Below are 18,140 nucleotides of genomic sequence, written 5' to 3'. Positions count from 1 at the left end.
TATCCAATACCATTAAACATAAAGAATGTTTCGCTCCTTCTGAATGTTATAATAGCATAATGTGCTGAATAATATTTTGTACATAGTTTTTCAGATGCAAGCAGGGTTTTCCAACAGTACTTAATGCTGATGTGATTAGTGCCTGAAAAAGATGCCTTCTGCAGATTGATGGCGAACTACTCAGTTAAAGGGAAGGAGGGTTGTAATTATGCATATTTCCAGTTAGATAGTTATAATATATTTATAGACTACTATTTTTAAAGCATGCTTATATTTACCCTTTTTAGCCTTTAAAATGATCTGATCAAATAATAATAATAGTAATAATCTGACCTAATGATTCCTTTGTTTGTGATACCCTCTTTTTGGTGGGGAGTAAAAGATTTAATCTTCTAAAACAGTTTACTTGATTTATGCCATAGGTAGTGCCTAGCACAAAACAAGTAAACAAGTCAGGCTGTGATGGTTGCATTATCCTCAGCCAGTATCTGCAGCCTGGTTCAAAGAGGGACTGTAAGAGAGCAGTTGAAAGAAAGTAAACGTGAGCACCATTGACAGTGAGATTCTGAAATGAGATAAGACCTATCCTGTGGAGATTATCATGTAACAAGCCTTATACAAGGCTACTAATAGTGGGCTTTATAACTTGGCTTCTTCTTACTAGGTACTTTATTCCCTTCCTGGGCAAGGAATTCTTATTTGTATATGAAATTGAACATTCCATTTAATTTTAAAATTTATTTTAATATTAGTAATCCACCCCCTTTTTAAAATTTGTACTGAAACTCTATCCCATGTCATTAGTTATGTTTCTATGGAATTTTGTTTCATGTTATGCTTTGTTTTTGTCTTTTTCTAAAGTTGAAAGAGCAAATATCTAACCAATGTCCACAGGCGGGTTCCCTCCAGGGGAAGTCTAATGAGGATGGGGAAACAGTTGTGTTGGTTCTCAAGTCCCTTTTCTTGTCTAGGCATGAGGGGCTTATTTGGATGTGGAAGGCTGATGCTTCCCCAGGAGGCCCTTCTTGTAGAGGAGAAACTGCTGCAGGGCCAGGGCTTTGATTAGCCACATCTGGATAACTGCATAGGTGCATTATGGATTCCCTAGTCAAGAGGTATCTCACTCTTCAGTAAGTGGTAGCCTTACCATAAAAATGTATTTATAGTCAGCTCCCATTACATTCCAGCCATTGTGCTGGGCCCAGAAAACTATGATGATGGTAAGAAATAATACTGAAATGGTTTTTGCTCTTATCAAATTACCATGAACAGGGAAAGAGTAACATACAGCAGTCACACTAATAAAAATGTAGTTGAAATTGAAATGAGCCATGAGTTGATAGGAATATAATCCTATAAGAACATGTAACCAAAAATGCCTCATATAGATGAGCAATCAATAAGTAGACAAAGGACAGAGGTAGAGTATCCCAAACAAAGCATGCACAAAAGCTGTCACAGGAAGGAGGATGGTCTGCTCAAGTTGCTAAAAGAGGTAAATGATGAGCCCAGAGAAGGAGGAAAGCACCAGACTAGGTTAGGTTTTGAAAAGTATGTTATAGGGTTGGGTCTTTATTCTAAGAGTGGGGAGAAGCCATTGATGCTTTTAAGCAGAATTCAACATGCAGAAATTTGTTATGAAGTATTTTCTTTGGCTTGAGGAGAGAAGATGAATTGGAGAGTGGGACACAGTAGATTCTGGGAAGCCAGTTAGGAGAACATTTCAGTGGATCAGGGGAGAAATGTTGCAGCGTGGACTAAGGAGCAGTGGAAGAACTGCAAAAGGACTCAAAGGTGACCTGATACTGGGACTGAGGAAGAAAAAAGTCGGAGGTGATCCCCAGGGTTCTGACTTCCTTAGCCAAATGGAAGGTCACATCCATCAATGAAGGAATGTTAGAAGAAGCCCAGGTTTTAGGGCCAAGATTATGAATTCAAACCTGGCCATAATTGGAGTTTCTTTCCTTCTTCCTTGCTTTTCCCATGTCGAACAGTTACTGCATTTAGTGTCATCCCAAGACCCCTGGTGTGCAAAGCCTAGGTTTGTTTTTTTTTTTTTTTTAAAGATTTTATTTATTTATTTGACAGACAGAAATCACAAGTAGACGGAGAGGCAGGCAGAGAGAGAGAGAGGGAAGCAGGCTCCCTGCTGAGCAGAGAGCCCGATGCGGGCCTTAATCCCAGGACCCTGAGATCATGACCCGAGCCGAAGGCAGCGGCTTAACCCACTGAGCCACCCAGGCGCCCATGGTTTTGTTGTTGTTGTTGTTTGGTTTTTGTTTGCTTCAGAATTGAAGGGATGCTGAGTGAATGTGAGAACACAATGTGAGAACGGACATATTTCAGAAACGTCATGGTCTGGCACGTTACATTCTGTAACACACACACATACACACAAACACACAATTACCTCTCTCTCACCCATTTGATAAGACAGTGAATGTTTGCCCAAGTAATTTTTCAACATGACAACACCAAAATTGATGAGCCATGTTTACCCTTTATGGAACTTCCATCTTGACACACAAACATTTAAGTTGAGCATAACTGTGCATAAATAAACTTTGGCCTCACCGTACAGTGCATCCTAACTTCTTTTAATCCATAGCTGTCTTCAGCACTCATTTACCTGATTTTGCTTCCCCAACCCCTGTTTTCTGTGCATGTAGCCTGGGTGATTCCTTCCCACTCTGGAACTTTTAGTTCCTTTTGCTTTCAGTGCCTCTGCCTCTTTTCCTCAGAGCTTTCACGTTATGAACCAGGGTAAGGGTGATGCATCTGCTGTGTGCCCTGAGAAGAGCTCTCATTTACAAAGGAGATGGATGGTGTGGCCTTCCAGAATCTTGAATATCCCTCGTTTTGGAAATTCATTTACCTTGCTTTAAGGGCAAAGGATCAGTGATTTACGTTTATAGAAAAAAAATGTGTTTGGTTGGCAGTAGTAAGAATTAGCAGCTAATATTTAACAATCACATATGCACAGTGTTTTGTATTATGTACCCATGACTGACTAACATTCAAGAAATACAGAAGGCTATGAAAAGAAAAGTACAAGTCCCTGCAGTACCCCACATCTGGATACAGTCCCACTTGCTGCTTTGTATATCCTAGGATTTAAAAAATGAAGATGCAAGGTTTATAAGTGCGTATGTCTATGCAGATTTTTGTTTGAGTGCACTAGGCACAATTTGACTCGCTAAAGCCAGGAGTTGGCATCCCATGTACTATTAACATTATTGCTAATTCATTATTAGCAAAGGGATGTTAAAACCATTTCCTAGAAAGCCATCCCCTTTTCTCTTCCTCTACTTCCAAATATATACTTTTTCCACCGTATCATTTCTGGGGTTTTACCCACACCTATTCCCCTCTTAGTTTAACCTATAAAAGCTGGGCTCAGCTGTTCTGGTGGTGGCATCATATCCACTGACCCCCTCTTTAAGATGTCCATATACCCTGTTGTCCTCCTCCCTTTGGCATATTCTTGGTTCACAGTTGCCAGTACTTACAGATCTACATCAACTCAAAACTGTGGCTACATGTTTCAAGGAAAATAATGAGGATGCTAACAAAATTTCATGTGTTTTTTTGGGGGGAAGATTGAAAAAAAGACCTATCATAATTTAAATATTAATTGACTGATGACTCAGTGTTCATTAAGCAAGTCAGATGTTTCAAGAATCAGACTTCAAATAAAGATTAATAACCAACATGAAGAGAACAAAGAGGTTCCCATTTCAAAGGTTTGTGTTAACAGAAAGAGGACACAACAGAATCCTCGATGGAATGCTGAACCAAGCATTCCAGGCTTGAGTGTGATCAGTCCAGCTAAATTCACTGCTCTTCTCTAAAGTATTTTTAAGTCTTTGGATTAAAAGCTCTTGTTTGGATAAATCTGACAGTAGTGTGTTATCTACATATCATTTTCATTCTTGTTGGGAGCGTAATAAAAGCAAAATTCTCCCTAATTTCACATTAAGATTTTTTTTTAAAGATTTTATTTATTTATTTGACAGAGAGAGATCACAAGTAGACAGAGAGGCAGGCAGAGAGAGAGAGGGAAGCAGGCTCCCTGCCGAGCAGAGAGCCCGATGCGGGACTCAATCCCAGGACCCCAAGATCATGACCCGAGCCGAAGGCAGCGGCTTAACCCACTGAGCCACCCAGGTGCCCACATTAAGATTATTTTGATTTGATAGTCTTTTTGACAACACAAGAATGATTTGGGGAGTTTCTGGAATTTCTGACTTCTCTTTAAGGGCAAATAGTGTTGAGTAAATATATTGATTCATTATCCTCTCCTCAACCATCTATTTATCTGCCTGCCATTTGTGGCAGACTAGTCTCAGCAGAAATAGGTTGGTAGTAATTACACACGTCCTATTCTTTATAAGACAGTCTGTTATGAACATGATTGTTTAAGTTTATGCATTTGCATTAAATCTGAAAAGAAGGACATGTGAAATTAACAGATAGAAGAAGTGACTTACATGTAGATCAGGGTTGCTCACATTTTATTGCTATGCTCAGGCACATTTGCAACCTTGAGGAAATTCTGAATTACTTCATTGCTACATACATATGCTTCAGGACTTGTCTGCTTCTGAACTTAATATAATATGGGCTGACATTTTTTTGACAAATCCTGTTCTCACAAATCCTTTCATTTGCCTTCACCCCTTCCTATTTCTCCTGTTTAAACCTGTATGTGGAATCCTCTCTCCAGATGTTGCTCATTTCCTCAAAATCTTGCACTGCTAGGCTGTAAAATGCAAAATTAAATTAAATGATAGCCATCTCTTGGTGAGTTGCGACTCTATGCAAGTCGTTTCACTGTTCCGTCTTTCTCTTTAAAATGGGGACATTGTCCTAGGGGGATCTCTTATACCTCTTCTGACTCTGGCAGGGGAAAAAGCAAATGGGTTATCCTGACTCATGTCTGACTATAAGTGTCAGAATGTGACCCTGGCATCTATGTCCACTCTTTGGCACTCAGAGTCCCCATTCCGGATCCCAGGCCTTGATGACCACGTAAGGGGTTGTTGTGAAGGAGCACATGCTGGGCCTGGTTGGCAGAAGCTGAGAGCTGGAAGGTGGCGTTTGATCTGGGTACACAGCCACACACTGCAACATGGCATGACATTTATAAACTGCGACGTCATTTGGTGACTAGAGGACCAAGCTAATCTTGGGTTTCAGCCCAGGAGTAATTAATCCTTGACATATTTTTATACACCATGATGTCTTTCTGCAGTTGTACATTATACCACGAAGCTTTGTAAAAGCCATTTCCGCGGCAATAGGCTCTCCACACACCTGTCTGTCTCATTGTTTCTAGGCTTTTTGCTTCATCCCCCGGCAAGTTACACAGCTGGTTAGGTTAAAACAGAGCTCCTTGTGTGCCCCTCAGAGAACGAGGTTGTGCTTTGTGAATAGGTTTCCTTGGGGTATTGATCCAGAAAGATGCTCGGTCTCTGTGACCATGGAAGAAGCCGATGTTGTAAAGAGCTGAAGGAGCACGGCCACCTAGTGACTGAAGTCAGTTCAAGAGAGGAAATAACTGACCGACTGTGCCTGATTCTTATTCCTATTCTTTGCATACTCCATTCCCGGTACTTTGGTAAAGGAGGACTGGCACAGGAGAAGAGTTTGAGAAATTTAGGAACTTTAACCCTAATCCACTGTAACTTCAGTGAGGCTTGGACAGGATGCTCAGTGAGAGAATCTTAGCCAGGGGGTCTCTTGTCTAAAAGCTCTGGTAACCATTGGCACAGTTCAGGGCCTCTACATATGTAAGATAGGCTAAGCGGTAAGTCCCCTCCCGCCACAGCCTTTAAACCCCCCTGACTTTCCTCTGTGACTCCCTCAAATTCCCACCCACTGCAGAAGTCTCCTGTATCATAGCTGTGGTGAGTGATCCTCAAGTCCATTGTTGAGGATTGAGTCATTCAGTCCTCAAGTCCATGGTTGAGTCACTTGTCACTAAAAGTGACAGGGAGTTCACTACGAAACTGTTGCTGTAATTATTAGGAGGCATTGGCTTCTTTTCGTGGAGCCTAAATGTTGCCTCTGAACCACCCAAAGAACCAGTCTTGTTCTTGACCTCTAGAACAAAACTGAATAAGCCCCTACTCACAGCCCTTCATGTTTGTGAAGACACAGCCTCCTCCTGAATCTTCTCAAATCCAAACAAAATTCTCCTCCTACCTCACCTATTTGCTGTGGGAAGGAATGAATGATCTAATGAGAAAGTGGTTTTCAGAGTGCTCTTCCTTCAAGACACTCCTGAATATGAAATTTTTTCGGACAGTGTCCTACTCTTAGATGTGAGAACACTGCCTTAAAGCCAATCTGACCATGCAAGCATGACAACTCCTTGTTCTTTCATCTAGCCATTGAACACTTACCAATGCAGCTAGGAGGAAGATTAAGTGAATTACTTATGCAACTATTAAAAATCATGATTTTGTGGAACACTGCATCAAAAACTAATGATGTACTGTATGGTGACTAACATAATAAAAAAAGATCATGTTTTCAAAGGTACATATAATAAATGTTTTAATGGTACAATATAATAAATGGAAAAATTGGTGTATATAATATGATCCCAATTATTTATAAAAGTATAAATGTACAAAAGAAAAAATCCTCGAATGAAATGCATTGAAATGTTACTGATTATTTCTAGAGAATGTAATCATAGGTGATTATGATTTTCAGTTTTATCACCTTCTTATAGTTTCCATATGAGCATGTTTTATTTTTATAATAAAATTATTTTTTAAAAAGATCTGAACCATTCTAAGAACTCTTTATTTTGTGACTCATTTTCTCTGGTTTTCTCTATCTGGATCCTTTCAGATTCTTGTGTCAAGTTTTCATTTTAGTTCTCTTATCTCTTGAGGCATCCTGAAGCTCTCTGGAATATGATAACCACGTAGTGTGCTAATAATCATTCTGTTAAAGTACTTTGCACTGTAATTCTATGACAGAGGAGTTCTCACACTTACCTTTTTTATTTTTTATTTCAATGTCTGTATCTTACACTAACAAGTTGCATGAAATAGCCACATCTGTTTTTCTTAGAATATAAGAAATGCTTGAAATTAGGTGTTGAGTGAATGACTGCCCCACTTGTCCACTTACTGGCCTGGTTATCTGGGGCACATAATTGTGCTTCTTACCTAGATGGGAGATGACATCTGCTTACTGACTCTTGGATCCTTAGTTAGGATAACCTTGTCTGATCATCTTTTGTAGTAGGTTCTTGGCTTCTTAGTGCATCCTCTCCTCAGAATTTTAAATCTTAAGGTTCATCTGCTCCCAAGGTGTTCTGTCCTCTTGCTATCATCCTCCAGATGTTCCTCATTGATATGAATTAAATCCAGTCATAGTCACTTGAAAGTCACCAGCTGCCAGTTACTTGTGCTGTGCCTTTCTCTTTCCCTCTCCTCTCCATTTAAATATATTTTAGTTCTAATTCTCCCAACACTCCTTTAAGGTCATGTTATTATATGATTGATGGGAAACCAGTGCATCAAGAGTAGTGTGGGTCCCGTCACTTCTTTGACCCCAGGCATGTGACCCCAGACCTTGGAAGCTGTGCTCTGTGCTGCGTCAGTTGCTTTGAGAAGTAGAATGTACACTGTGGAGCAGAATGCGAATCCACAGAGGCCAGCGCTGGCCAGGCACTGCTCTTCTGACTGCAAAGCCCCTATTATGGCAATGTGAGCACAGGGGAGTCTTCCTGTCCCATAATGCTTACCCCTATCTTTCCTTTCCTCCTCTTTTTCCAGCTTTTGGAACTGATATTTATTTTTATATTTTTTTAGAAGATTTTATTTATTTATTTGACAGATTATAAATAGGCAGAGCAGCAGGCAGAGAGTGAAGGGGAAGCAGGCTCCCTGCTGAGCAGAGATCAAGCACCCCATGCAGGGCTTGATCTCAGGACCCTGAGATCATGACCTGAGCTGAAGTCAGAGACTTACCCCCCTGAGCCACCCAGGTGCCCCGAGAACTGATATTTATTTTTAGAAACCATGACCGTGAAATTCACCTCAAGACTGTCTTTCTGTTTTGCAGCATAAATTTTTATTGACATAATAAAATATTTTGTTCCCTTCATGTTTCTTAGCCTTTGCCACAACTATAAAAAGGGAGAAAAGATCTGCCCTATAGATGGCAATGTTTTCTCCTTATTTGAGTATGAAGAGTTCCATTCCTGGTGTGCTTATGCCTTAGTGTCTGCAGGAAAAACAGGATGAAGATGCAGTCAGTCCAGAATGGTGTTGGCTGTACCTCCATGGTGGCAAGAACTTGATGTGTAGAGACAGCTATGCAAGCCTGGGCAAGGGAGTTGACACCAGTTACGTTAACCCTAACATGGAGGTAATACTAAATACCAGGACTATTGTTGAAAAAAAAAAAACTTTTTAAAAGATTTTATTTATTTATTTGACAGAGTGAGAGATCGCAAGTAGACAGAGAGACAGGCAGGGGCAGGGGGTGGGGAAAGCAGGCTCCCCACTGAGCAGAGATTCCCAATGGGGGACTGGATCCCAGGACCCTGAGATCATGACCTGAGCTGAAGGCAGAGGCTTAACCCGCTGAGCCACCCAGGCACCCCAAAATTGTTGAAATACAATGTATAAAGCAGTTAGTATAGTGTCTAGCACATAATAAACACTCAAGTAGTGATGTGACTGTGTTTCTGGTTGTTACTGGTGGTGGCGGTGGCTAGTAATTTTCAGTTAACCCATTAGTTAGAAGTCCCTAAGCATAAGATTCCCAGTAACATGTTCAAATGATATATCCTCCAAAACTTTATTGAAAGAAGATCTAAGAAGTACTAAAAAGCTTGAAACATGCAGATTCCCTTTTGGGGAATTGTTTATTTTAGGGAATTGTTTCTGGGCTTATTTCATACATCTTACTTCACCCAGTTATTTCACCCATCCCCCACCCACCTCCCTTCTGGTAACCACCTGTTTGTTCTCTATAGTTAAGAGTCTGTTTTTTGGTTTATCTTTTTTCCTTAGTTTATTTGTTTTATTTCTTCAATTCCATATATGAATGAAATCATATGGTAATGTCTTTCTCTGTTTTTGTTTATTTAGTTTAGTTTAGTTTTGGGTTTTTTTGCTTAGCATTATACTCTGTGGCTCCATCCATACTCATTAGAAGATAAACATGAAAGATTTCCCATTTGGGTTCCTGGTGTGACGGGGCGTTGGCCCTGCAATAGTTGGTGATGTCCTTCCAGAACAATCTCTAGAGGTAGAGAAAGGGGTCAGGGCTACAGCTCTGTCCTCCTGACTTGGCCACCCCACTCAGCATATTCACTGGGATTGCTTCACCAACTGTGGGTGCCCCAATAAAATCAGGCTGCTAGTGCCCAAGCCTCCAACAGTGATCCCCAAAAGCGCTGCTGGAGCTACCAGCTTGCTGCTCTGTCTGACATGTCTTTAAGGATTACATAGCTGCTCTCACCACAGCTTACAAAGTGTTCACATTTACCTAGCCAAGTGAGTGCAGGAGAGTCCTGAATCAGGGCTCTTTGATTAATTGAGTATATGTGGAGGGTGACTTAACTTTGAGGGAAAGACATGGGGAATTTTGGTTAACCACTAGGGGAAAGTCCTTGATACATTTGATGTCACAGAAGGGTGAGTCGTGGACAGAGTTCCCGCATTCCAGCCACCTACCTATTATTATATACGGTACCTCATATTGTAGATATTCATGGGAATATTTGAATGCCCAACTAGACTTGAATTCCTTGAGAGAAAAGACTTCAGAAGGATTCTTTTTGTGTATTCCCAGGGAAGCGCTTAGAACCAGGCACAGTAAAGAATATATGCCAAAGGGAGGGAGAAAAGGCTGGGAAGGGGGGGTGGGACTTTCAAAGGTGGGTAGTTGGTAAGTGAATGAGTCTTTCAATTTCATTAATCCTCTCCACTACCAAGAATCCTTGTTAGCATTTCAGAGCCCCGCCATTAACTGCCTCTGTGTCCCTCTCTCATATGCCATTTCTGTTAGGTCAGCCCCTCACTGTCACCTCTGGTTCTAGTTAATGACTTTTCTTATGCTCTATCACTTAAAAGAACTAGAAAGATAATTTTCAAAACAAAATGCCTAACTTGGTATTTTCTATGACTTTTAAAGCCTTTGCTTGCCAGAATCTCATCTATTTCTAATAGTGTCACTTCTTTTAGAAATATATTATCTGAGGCTTAATGCTGTGGTAACATTTAGAAACATAAGACAACCTCTGTCTCTGGCACCTCAGTATTATTACTGGGCAGGGTATCCACTCTTGGCTTTTGGCAAAAGGGTAAGTGTGTGCTAAACTTGGCCCTCAGGAATTCACCAAATATGTGTCAGTGTTGTTTTTTTCTCTCTCTGTGGAGAAGACACTATGTTTTAGAAGACAAGTGTGGTTAAGTGTCAGGGCATTGGCAAAGGGTGACTGCTGGGAAAGAATCTAGCTGTTTGAGGGAATAATGAGGCATTGCCCCAGCTGAACAGAGACAACCAGAGCATCTTGGGGGTGGAGAAGGAGTGTGTGTTTGTGCTTCCTTTACAAAAGAAAAAACTATTAAAAAGGAAAGCTGGACATCAGAATTGGACTTTTCCCAGAATGAGAAGTGTCAGTGTGGAGGCAGGTTGGCTTGAACCCATTATCCCCCAGGCTACAGTGACAGTGTTTTGTAACTGGGAGAGAGCACAGATAAGATACCTCAGTTCAGGGATATTTCAGATTTTCTTTCAGGTATGTTAGATATCTCTCACTGTAGAAAAGCTACACGCAAAGGAAGCAGCTTGGAATTAGTTTTTTCTTTATACGTAGAGGTATAGTGTATTCTGGAGATAATCTCAAGCAGTAATGATCAACATGGCCAAGCATCATATTGTTCAGGAGTGCATTTAGCTAGGACCATACCTCAGATTGACTGAATCAGAATTTTCTGTGGTGGTTAGGATTTATTGCACTAGAGAAATGAGTCTGATGTTGAATTTTTCAAAGCTTAATGAAATTAACTTTATAAATAGTTTATGTACCTTTTTATCAACCTATTCCTGTTCTAAAACTCTAAGAATAGAGTCAGTAATTTGGACAAAGATTCATGGAGAAAAGTATATAATAGCATTATAGATGATAGGAGAAAATTGGAATGACCTATATATCTTACAATGGGAGAGTGGTTTAATTAATTGTGAAATAGCCATAATGTTGCATGTATTCACGCAGTAAAATGGAGTTTTAAAAAGATAATTAATAACTGAGACGATACTCATAATTATAGGCAATAAATGGCAAATACAAAATCATAAATGTACACGAAGGACAAATATTATAGGATTTCATTTATAATGAGGTACTTAGAAATAGTCAAGTTCATAGAGACAGGAAGTAGAGTGGTAGTTGCCAGGGGCTGGGGGTAGAGGGGAATGGGGAGTTCGTGTTTAATGGATATAGAGTTTTAGTTTGGGATGATGAAACATTTCTGGAGAGGAAGGTGGTGTGATGGGTTGTACTACATTGTGAATGTACATAAAGCCACCAAAATGTGTACTTAACAGTGATTAAAATAGTAAAATTTATGTTATGTCTATTTTACCACAATAAAAAGGAAGACCTCTTCCCTCCAAATGCTGTGGAAGGAGTGAAGGAGCAGGGCATGAGCTGTAATACTGAGCTCTTCACAAAAGGCAGCCTTGTCTGCCTCTCTGGAGAGCTCAGTTGTGCTCCATGTAAAAGAAAATAAAGTTTGTAGCTGTGAAAAAAATTATGTCATGTATAAGAAGGTCTTTTTAAAAAACACATAGAAGCATAGGTATATTCTACTTCTTTATCCATTCATCAGTAGTCAGTAGACACTTGGGCTGCTTCCATAATTTGGCTAGTGTAAATAATGGTGCTGTAAACATCAGGGTACATACATCCTTTTGAATTAGTGTTTACATATTCTTTGGATAAATCCCCAGTAATGGAATTAGTAGATCATATGGGAATAGTTCTATTTTTAACCTTGGAGGAATCTCCAAAGCCACCGTGGCTGCAGCAGTTTGCACCAACACTATGTGAGAGTTCTTTTTTCTCTACATCCTTGCCAACACTGGTTGTTTCTTGTGTTTTTGATTTTAGCCATTCTGACAGAGTGGTAACAGCATTTACTTCTAGGTGATGAAAATATGGGTTTTTTTTTTCTATCTTTTAAAATTCTGTAATTTCCCCTACTGAATTTATAGTAGATGCTCAGAACAAAGAATTATTAAGAAAAATAATATTAAAATGTTTTCTATCTTTGTTATCTTCACATGAAGGGTAATATTAAATATGACTTCTATATAACAATTAGTCCAGGATTTAACCCTTCCAAATATGGTTCATTCCTTCAAAAGAGTCCCCTTGACAGACTACCATTGATTAAGATACTTGGTGACTCACCTTTTTGGCTTGGGGTGTATTCTTGTGGATATCCCTAAAGAGAGTACATCTTCAGATTGTGGTGTTTAATGAAAACTTGGGGACACTCACAAATGACCTAGAGCCAAGACTTGTGATTAGGAAGGTAGTCTACGAATATATTCATTCTCTTTTTTTTTAAGATTTTATTTATTTATTTGACAGACAGAGATTACAAGTAGAGAGGCAGGCAGAGAGAGAGAGGAAGGGAAGCAGGTTCCCCGCTGAGCAGGGATCCTGATGCGGGGCTCGATCCCAGCACCCTGAGATCATGACCTGAGCTGAAGGCAGAGGCTTAACCCACTGAGCCACCCAAGCGCCTCATATTCTTTTCTTTTTGAAAGATGGCTTTCCTCATAAACACTTTGAATGAGGACTGGGTGCTCTGGGAAGCCCTCCACTTTTATATTCCACCATTAAATGAAAGGTGTAATAATCTCTGCTTTGTAAGGAGAGGGATCTGCCATCATAAACAGCAGTTACTTACCATTTAGGGTTGTAAGCAACAAAAAGTGACTGTAACTGAGGTGCCTGGGTGGCTCAGTGGGTTAAAGCCTCTGCGCTCGGCTCAGGTCGTGATCCCAGGGTCCTGGGATCAAGCCCCACATTGGGCTCTCTGCTCCGCAGGGAGCCTGCATCCTCCTCTCTCTGCCTACTTGTGATTTCCATCTGTCAAATAAATAAATAAAATCTTAAAAAAAAAAGTGACTGTAACTGATTGAAGCACTAAAGAAACTTAGTGGAAAGTTATCAGGAAATCCACAGACTCTCCAGGTATGCCGAAGAACAAGGTCAGAGAACTGACGAAAACAAGGGAGGCTGCTCAGTTGGAACATGGGCAGGACCAGGCCATAGACCCAGTCCAGGAAGGACACAGCTGCTTCCCCTTGTGTGGTCAGCCTGGGCCCTGGGCTCTGCCTTTGGTGCATGGGTGCTGCTGTTATGGCTGCCACTGCTGCACTCTGAGAGTGTTCTCCTCTCTGCTGCTTCTCTGTGTCTCTGGTCACAGGGTTTACATTCTGAGCAGGTGCAGCCGATTGGCCAGCCCCATGCTTGTCTGCTGCCAGGGAAGCTGGGTAACAGGGTATCTGGCATTTTCCAGTGTCTATAATGGCTGGCCAGTTCTGCCTCCCACTGAGAATCCGAAGGGGAGATGAGGGTTCAGATGCTGGGCAGCCAAACAAATGATAGATAGCTAGTACAATTAGTACATGGCTATCAGTCAGTCTTGTTAATCCCTGCCAGCGTCCATTAATGAGCAGGTGATTATCCCTCAAAATGCCAGCAGCTGCTGGTATCAGTTTGCTCCCCATCACTTAAGCACTTTCCCCAAGGGGGACTGTCAGAAGTTCCAAACTCTATGCCCATTAACCACTGGGAGTTCAAGTACCACATCTTCCTGTGCTACAGCTGGACTGACAGACAGGGTTGCCTGCTCTGTGGTTTACACTTGTTAGGAGTAGAGGTGGGACTCGGTCAGGGGGAACATGGCAAAACGGGCAGCATTCAAGCACAGCCAATTGTAGAGGTCCTTGCAGAGGCCCCAGTAAGAGTTCCAAGAATGTGGTGACTTCAGAATTCCAGTAATCAGCCTGGTGGTCACGCTTTTCTCTGTAGTTGGTGGAGCAAGCATGGGAGTCAGCCCTGACTTTGGCAGCAGTGTGATATGACACTGTGCTCTTGCCTGGGTTGATGACGCATCCCAGTCCTTTTATCAGAGTCCTTTAATCATAGCCAGAAGCCTGCCCTTGACTGTGATTATGATTTCTGTCTTTAATTTTCACATCATCTATTTAGGACTCTAGCTACAGGATTAGCGGCAGCTCCAGACAGCAGTGTCCCTGTGGACAGGGCTCTGGCAGGCTTTAAGGGAGTTCATACATCCCTGGAGGCAGTATGGCAAACAGTAAACAACTATTTATGTCAGGTGAAGCCAAACTGCTTCTGAGGGTCTAGACAGCAACTGGAAAAAATGCATTAATCAAGGTTTTAATGCATATAATTTTCCAGCAAAGGTGTTTACTTGCTCCAGCAACACACTAAGAACTGCATTAGGAAAGACTTCTTTAGCATTTTACATCCTTTACATCCTTTAATAGACCTCAAATACCAGAATGCTTTAAAAAAAAAAAAAATCACATGGGTCACATAGAGCTGTGGGGGGAGGGAGGCTGGAATCTTTTTTTTGAATGTGTGCCTCAGTGGTTCGGACCACACTTTAAGGAGATATGCTCCTTGTGCACCGGCCAGGGAGATATAAGCCAGCTGAAGGCCTTTAAGAGAGGGGGCAGACCATTCACTGGGGCTTTTCACAAACTAAATCACCTCATGATTTTATTTATCAAACTTATATTTTTAAGAGAAACTTTTTAAAAAAAAAATATGAAATCTTACTCAGATTATTCAGTCAGTAAATCTTATTCAGTCCATAAATCAAATAGAAGTTCTTTCTGGTTGAAGTGATCATGGCGACCAAAGCTCATACTCCACATGGATCTCCCTTCAAGGACCCTGAGGCACTCACACCATACAGATATGGGGTTCAGTGTGACAGGCCTCCAGGTGTGGACAAGATGCCCTCTGTCTCTAACTTAGGGAGCTAGATATTGTTCACTCCTCCAGTGTCTCACATAGATGGTCAGTAAATATATACTAGATTAATGATTGTGAGAATTTAGGAGACTCCTGCTTTGGAGGGACCAGGAAGACCTCAGTAGCAAACCTTTCATCTTCTTTTCATCAGCCCAGATGCTTCTACTTCCATTCCTATTTGAATGCTTTTTACTCCATGTAGTCATAGAAAGTTTCCGGCAAACTCAAAATTTCGAGACAGCTGGTGAGTTGATCATCTTTCTATGGAGGAAACTAGATATCACAGAAATACATTTTTTTATGTTTTACTATGAGCCACCTTAAATCCATTTGGAAAGTAGCTGGGGTATAAAGAGTGGATAATACTAAATGAAGTTTTATGCAAATCAGAATAAAACTACTTCCAGCTAAGTGACCTGGCAGAGAATGAGAAGGTAGCCCTCAAGGCTAAGAGGGACGTCTCCTGATGGAGGATGAGAAAAGGAGATTCACAGAACAATTTTGTGTTGTTATGCAGTTGGTTATTTTCTTTTTTCTTCTTTATTATGAACAAAGAAAAAAAGAGTTCTGAAGGTAAGACTGAGAAAGCAAACTGAAGTGTGTCCTTCCTAGATTTTGACATGAAAGAATATGAAGTGATTTTTTTGTGACTGATACAGAGCAAAGTTGGGTAGAGACTGAGCTGTAAGCTGCTCTGAGGTCAGGCACTGTCAATGCCAAATTAAGGCTTATGAGTAAAGGGTAAATTGACAGTGAGAAAGATATAAAACTGTATCTCAAACATTTCATTTTCAAACACCTTAAGAAAAAAAAAAGAATTGTTTCTCACTTGGTAAAGTTGCATGTGTTTAGTTTATTAATAAAGCTATATTTTTATGATAAATTGCTCAAGTATCTTCATACTTTGCTTAGGCTACATTTCCAAGGCCATTGCCACACCTTTGATGATATGGTACTTAAAATTTCAGGTCCAGGATTTGTTTTAGAGAATTATTTTAAAGGTTAGACAATCTCTGTCAAAGGTTAGATGTCTTAAATTAAGGACCTGGGTGCCTGGGTGGCTCAGTGGGTTAAGCCGCTGCCTTCGGCTCGGGTCATGATCTCGGGGCCCTGGGATTGAGGCCCGCATCAGGCTCTCTGCTCAGCAGGGAGCTTGCTTCCTCCTTTCTCTCTGCCTGCCTCTCTGCCTGCTTGTGATCTCTCTCTGTCAATAAATAAATAAACAAATAAATAAATAAAGTAAGGACCTAAGTCTCCTAGGGAGTGCATCCTCTGTGTTCCCCCAAGGCCTTGAATTCCCTCTCTTAGAATTGAAGGGCCCAATAAATAGAATTATCTTGCCTAAGGAAAAGCAATAGAGAGAGACTATGGAGTCAGGATTTGGAGATTGAAAATATCTTCATTACTAACAAAGCAGATGTTGTAGTGTGTAGTTTATGTCTGTGGGCAAATAGGATTCCTAATACTGGACCTGAGGATTAGACAGGCCTCTTAGTGACAAGGGTACAGGATACCACCAGCTCCTCTCCAGGGAAGGAGCAGAGCAGAACTTGAGTTCTCTGTCCACAGGGTGGCTCCAAAGAGAAAGAGAACATGAGGAGTGAAGCCAGTTACCAAACTTTACTGGCTCCCAGCCCCTGGGTATCTCAGCACATCTTTTTCACACAGTTCCATCTATTAAGTAACTTAGGTCTAAACAGGTTAAGAGTAGGAGTGGTAAACTTGGTGTCTGAAGAGTGTCATTGTGTTTCCCCTGAAAATATCCCACAGAGCCCCTGCAAGTTTGCTGAGGTGCCCCAGGGCCCTGTGGTACATAGTTTGGAAAATGCCATCTCCTTCAGAACTCAGTAACAAAATTCAGTCGCTGCTTATTCTCTTGGAGGAGTGGATGAATGAGTGGTAAAGAAGCCAGGAACATTACCCCAGAGGAGCTCCTCCAAGTGGAAGAAAACTTTAGAAGAGGGAAGACACACACTCTTGTGTTGCCTCCCTGCTCCCTACTCCTATCCCCAAAGTTTCCAGGTTTCAGCTTAGTTATCCAAGAGCTGACGTAGTTTCCCAGCCTAGGAGACTGGATAGTATGTACAGAGAAGCTGTACGCTCCTGCATTCTTAGTACCAGGGACATCTTCGGAAGGGAAATGCCAAGTAAGATGATGACCCCAGGGGCATATATGGAATACATTTCTACAGCCCACCTTTTCGATTCTGCATGTCCAGAGGTCAAATAGTACAGAAGGCCAAGGAGAAACTTACTTTTATTTAACTAAATTAGATGCAGACTGTCAATTCTATGGAGCCTCTGTGCAAATTTTTCTTTGCCCATAGCTTTAAATGGAAGGGAGTCTGCAGTGAGCAGAATGAATAGCTGAGCCTCTCATGTATAGTACAAACCCGACAATAAAATGGCCACTCCTTTATAATACAGAATTTCTAATAATAATGAAAAGTAATAGATGGTGGATTTCTAATCATAAACAACTAAATATTTCCTGTGTGTGCCTTGCATTTAAACCATAGAGCCATTCCCAGTCTGCATTGATAGCTTGATTGGTCAAGTGTGCATTTCCATCAGTCAGATTGGCCTCATCAGTAAAGTACCGGTATTAGCAGAACACAAATTGCTAAATGTGCAAAAATTTTACCAAAGAGATCAAGAACTTAATTCATTTGTATTAAAATTTTACTATGTCATACCCAGTACATACAAATTTTAAGAGTTTGCAAACTGTGTCTGTGAAAACATTTTATGAGACCTGTTACTGCCCTTCCCCACCAAAAAATGAAGCACCTTTCAGGATGGACTACAGGGGTTTGGTCTAAACTACTCTCTTAGGAGGAGACACTGTTAGTAGAAGACATGAGATGAAAAGACTGGCTATGGGTGCCACCCATAGATGCCCGTGGAAGGAAGAGGGGTACTCACTTAATGGGCGGCCAGCAGAAGCATGCCCCTCCAGGGAGGTGCAGGGATCTTCTAAAGAGGCCTGCCAAACTGCACACACCCCTCCTAGTGAAATGCCAATTGAATATTACCCCCACCTTAAAAGACCACCAGAGACGTGAGTCAAAGC

At 41.1% G+C, this 18,140-nt stretch overlaps 1 protein-coding gene across 12 annotated transcripts in view; it reads left to right on the top strand.

The window, feature by feature from the left end:
* The window catches only part of KDM4C (lysine demethylase 4C), a 510,087-nt gene that overhangs the window by 446,188 nt on the left and 45,759 nt on the right, over window positions 1–18,140 (top strand). For 9 of the 12 annotated variants that reach the window (XM_045069842.1, XM_045069839.1, XM_045069840.1 and 6 more), the window contains one exon: window positions 8,248–8,394. The exons of the other annotated variants lie outside the window; for them this stretch is intronic. In XM_045069842.1, the coding sequence (XP_044925777.1) occupies window positions 8,248–8,394 (147 nt within the window). The remainder of the gene's footprint in view (window positions 1–8,247; window positions 8,395–18,140) is intronic. 12 annotated transcript variants of the gene reach the window in all.

Source organism: Mustela putorius, unplaced genomic scaffold, assembly GCF_011764305.1.
Source record: "Mustela putorius furo isolate JIRA1106 unplaced genomic scaffold, ASM1176430v1.1 tig00003944_pilon_pilon_pilon, whole genome shotgun sequence".
NCBI lineage: Eukaryota > Metazoa > Chordata > Mammalia > Carnivora > Mustelidae > Mustela > Mustela putorius.
Note: the sequence above shows the minus strand (reverse complement) of the source record. Positions and strands in the feature narration are given on the sequence as shown.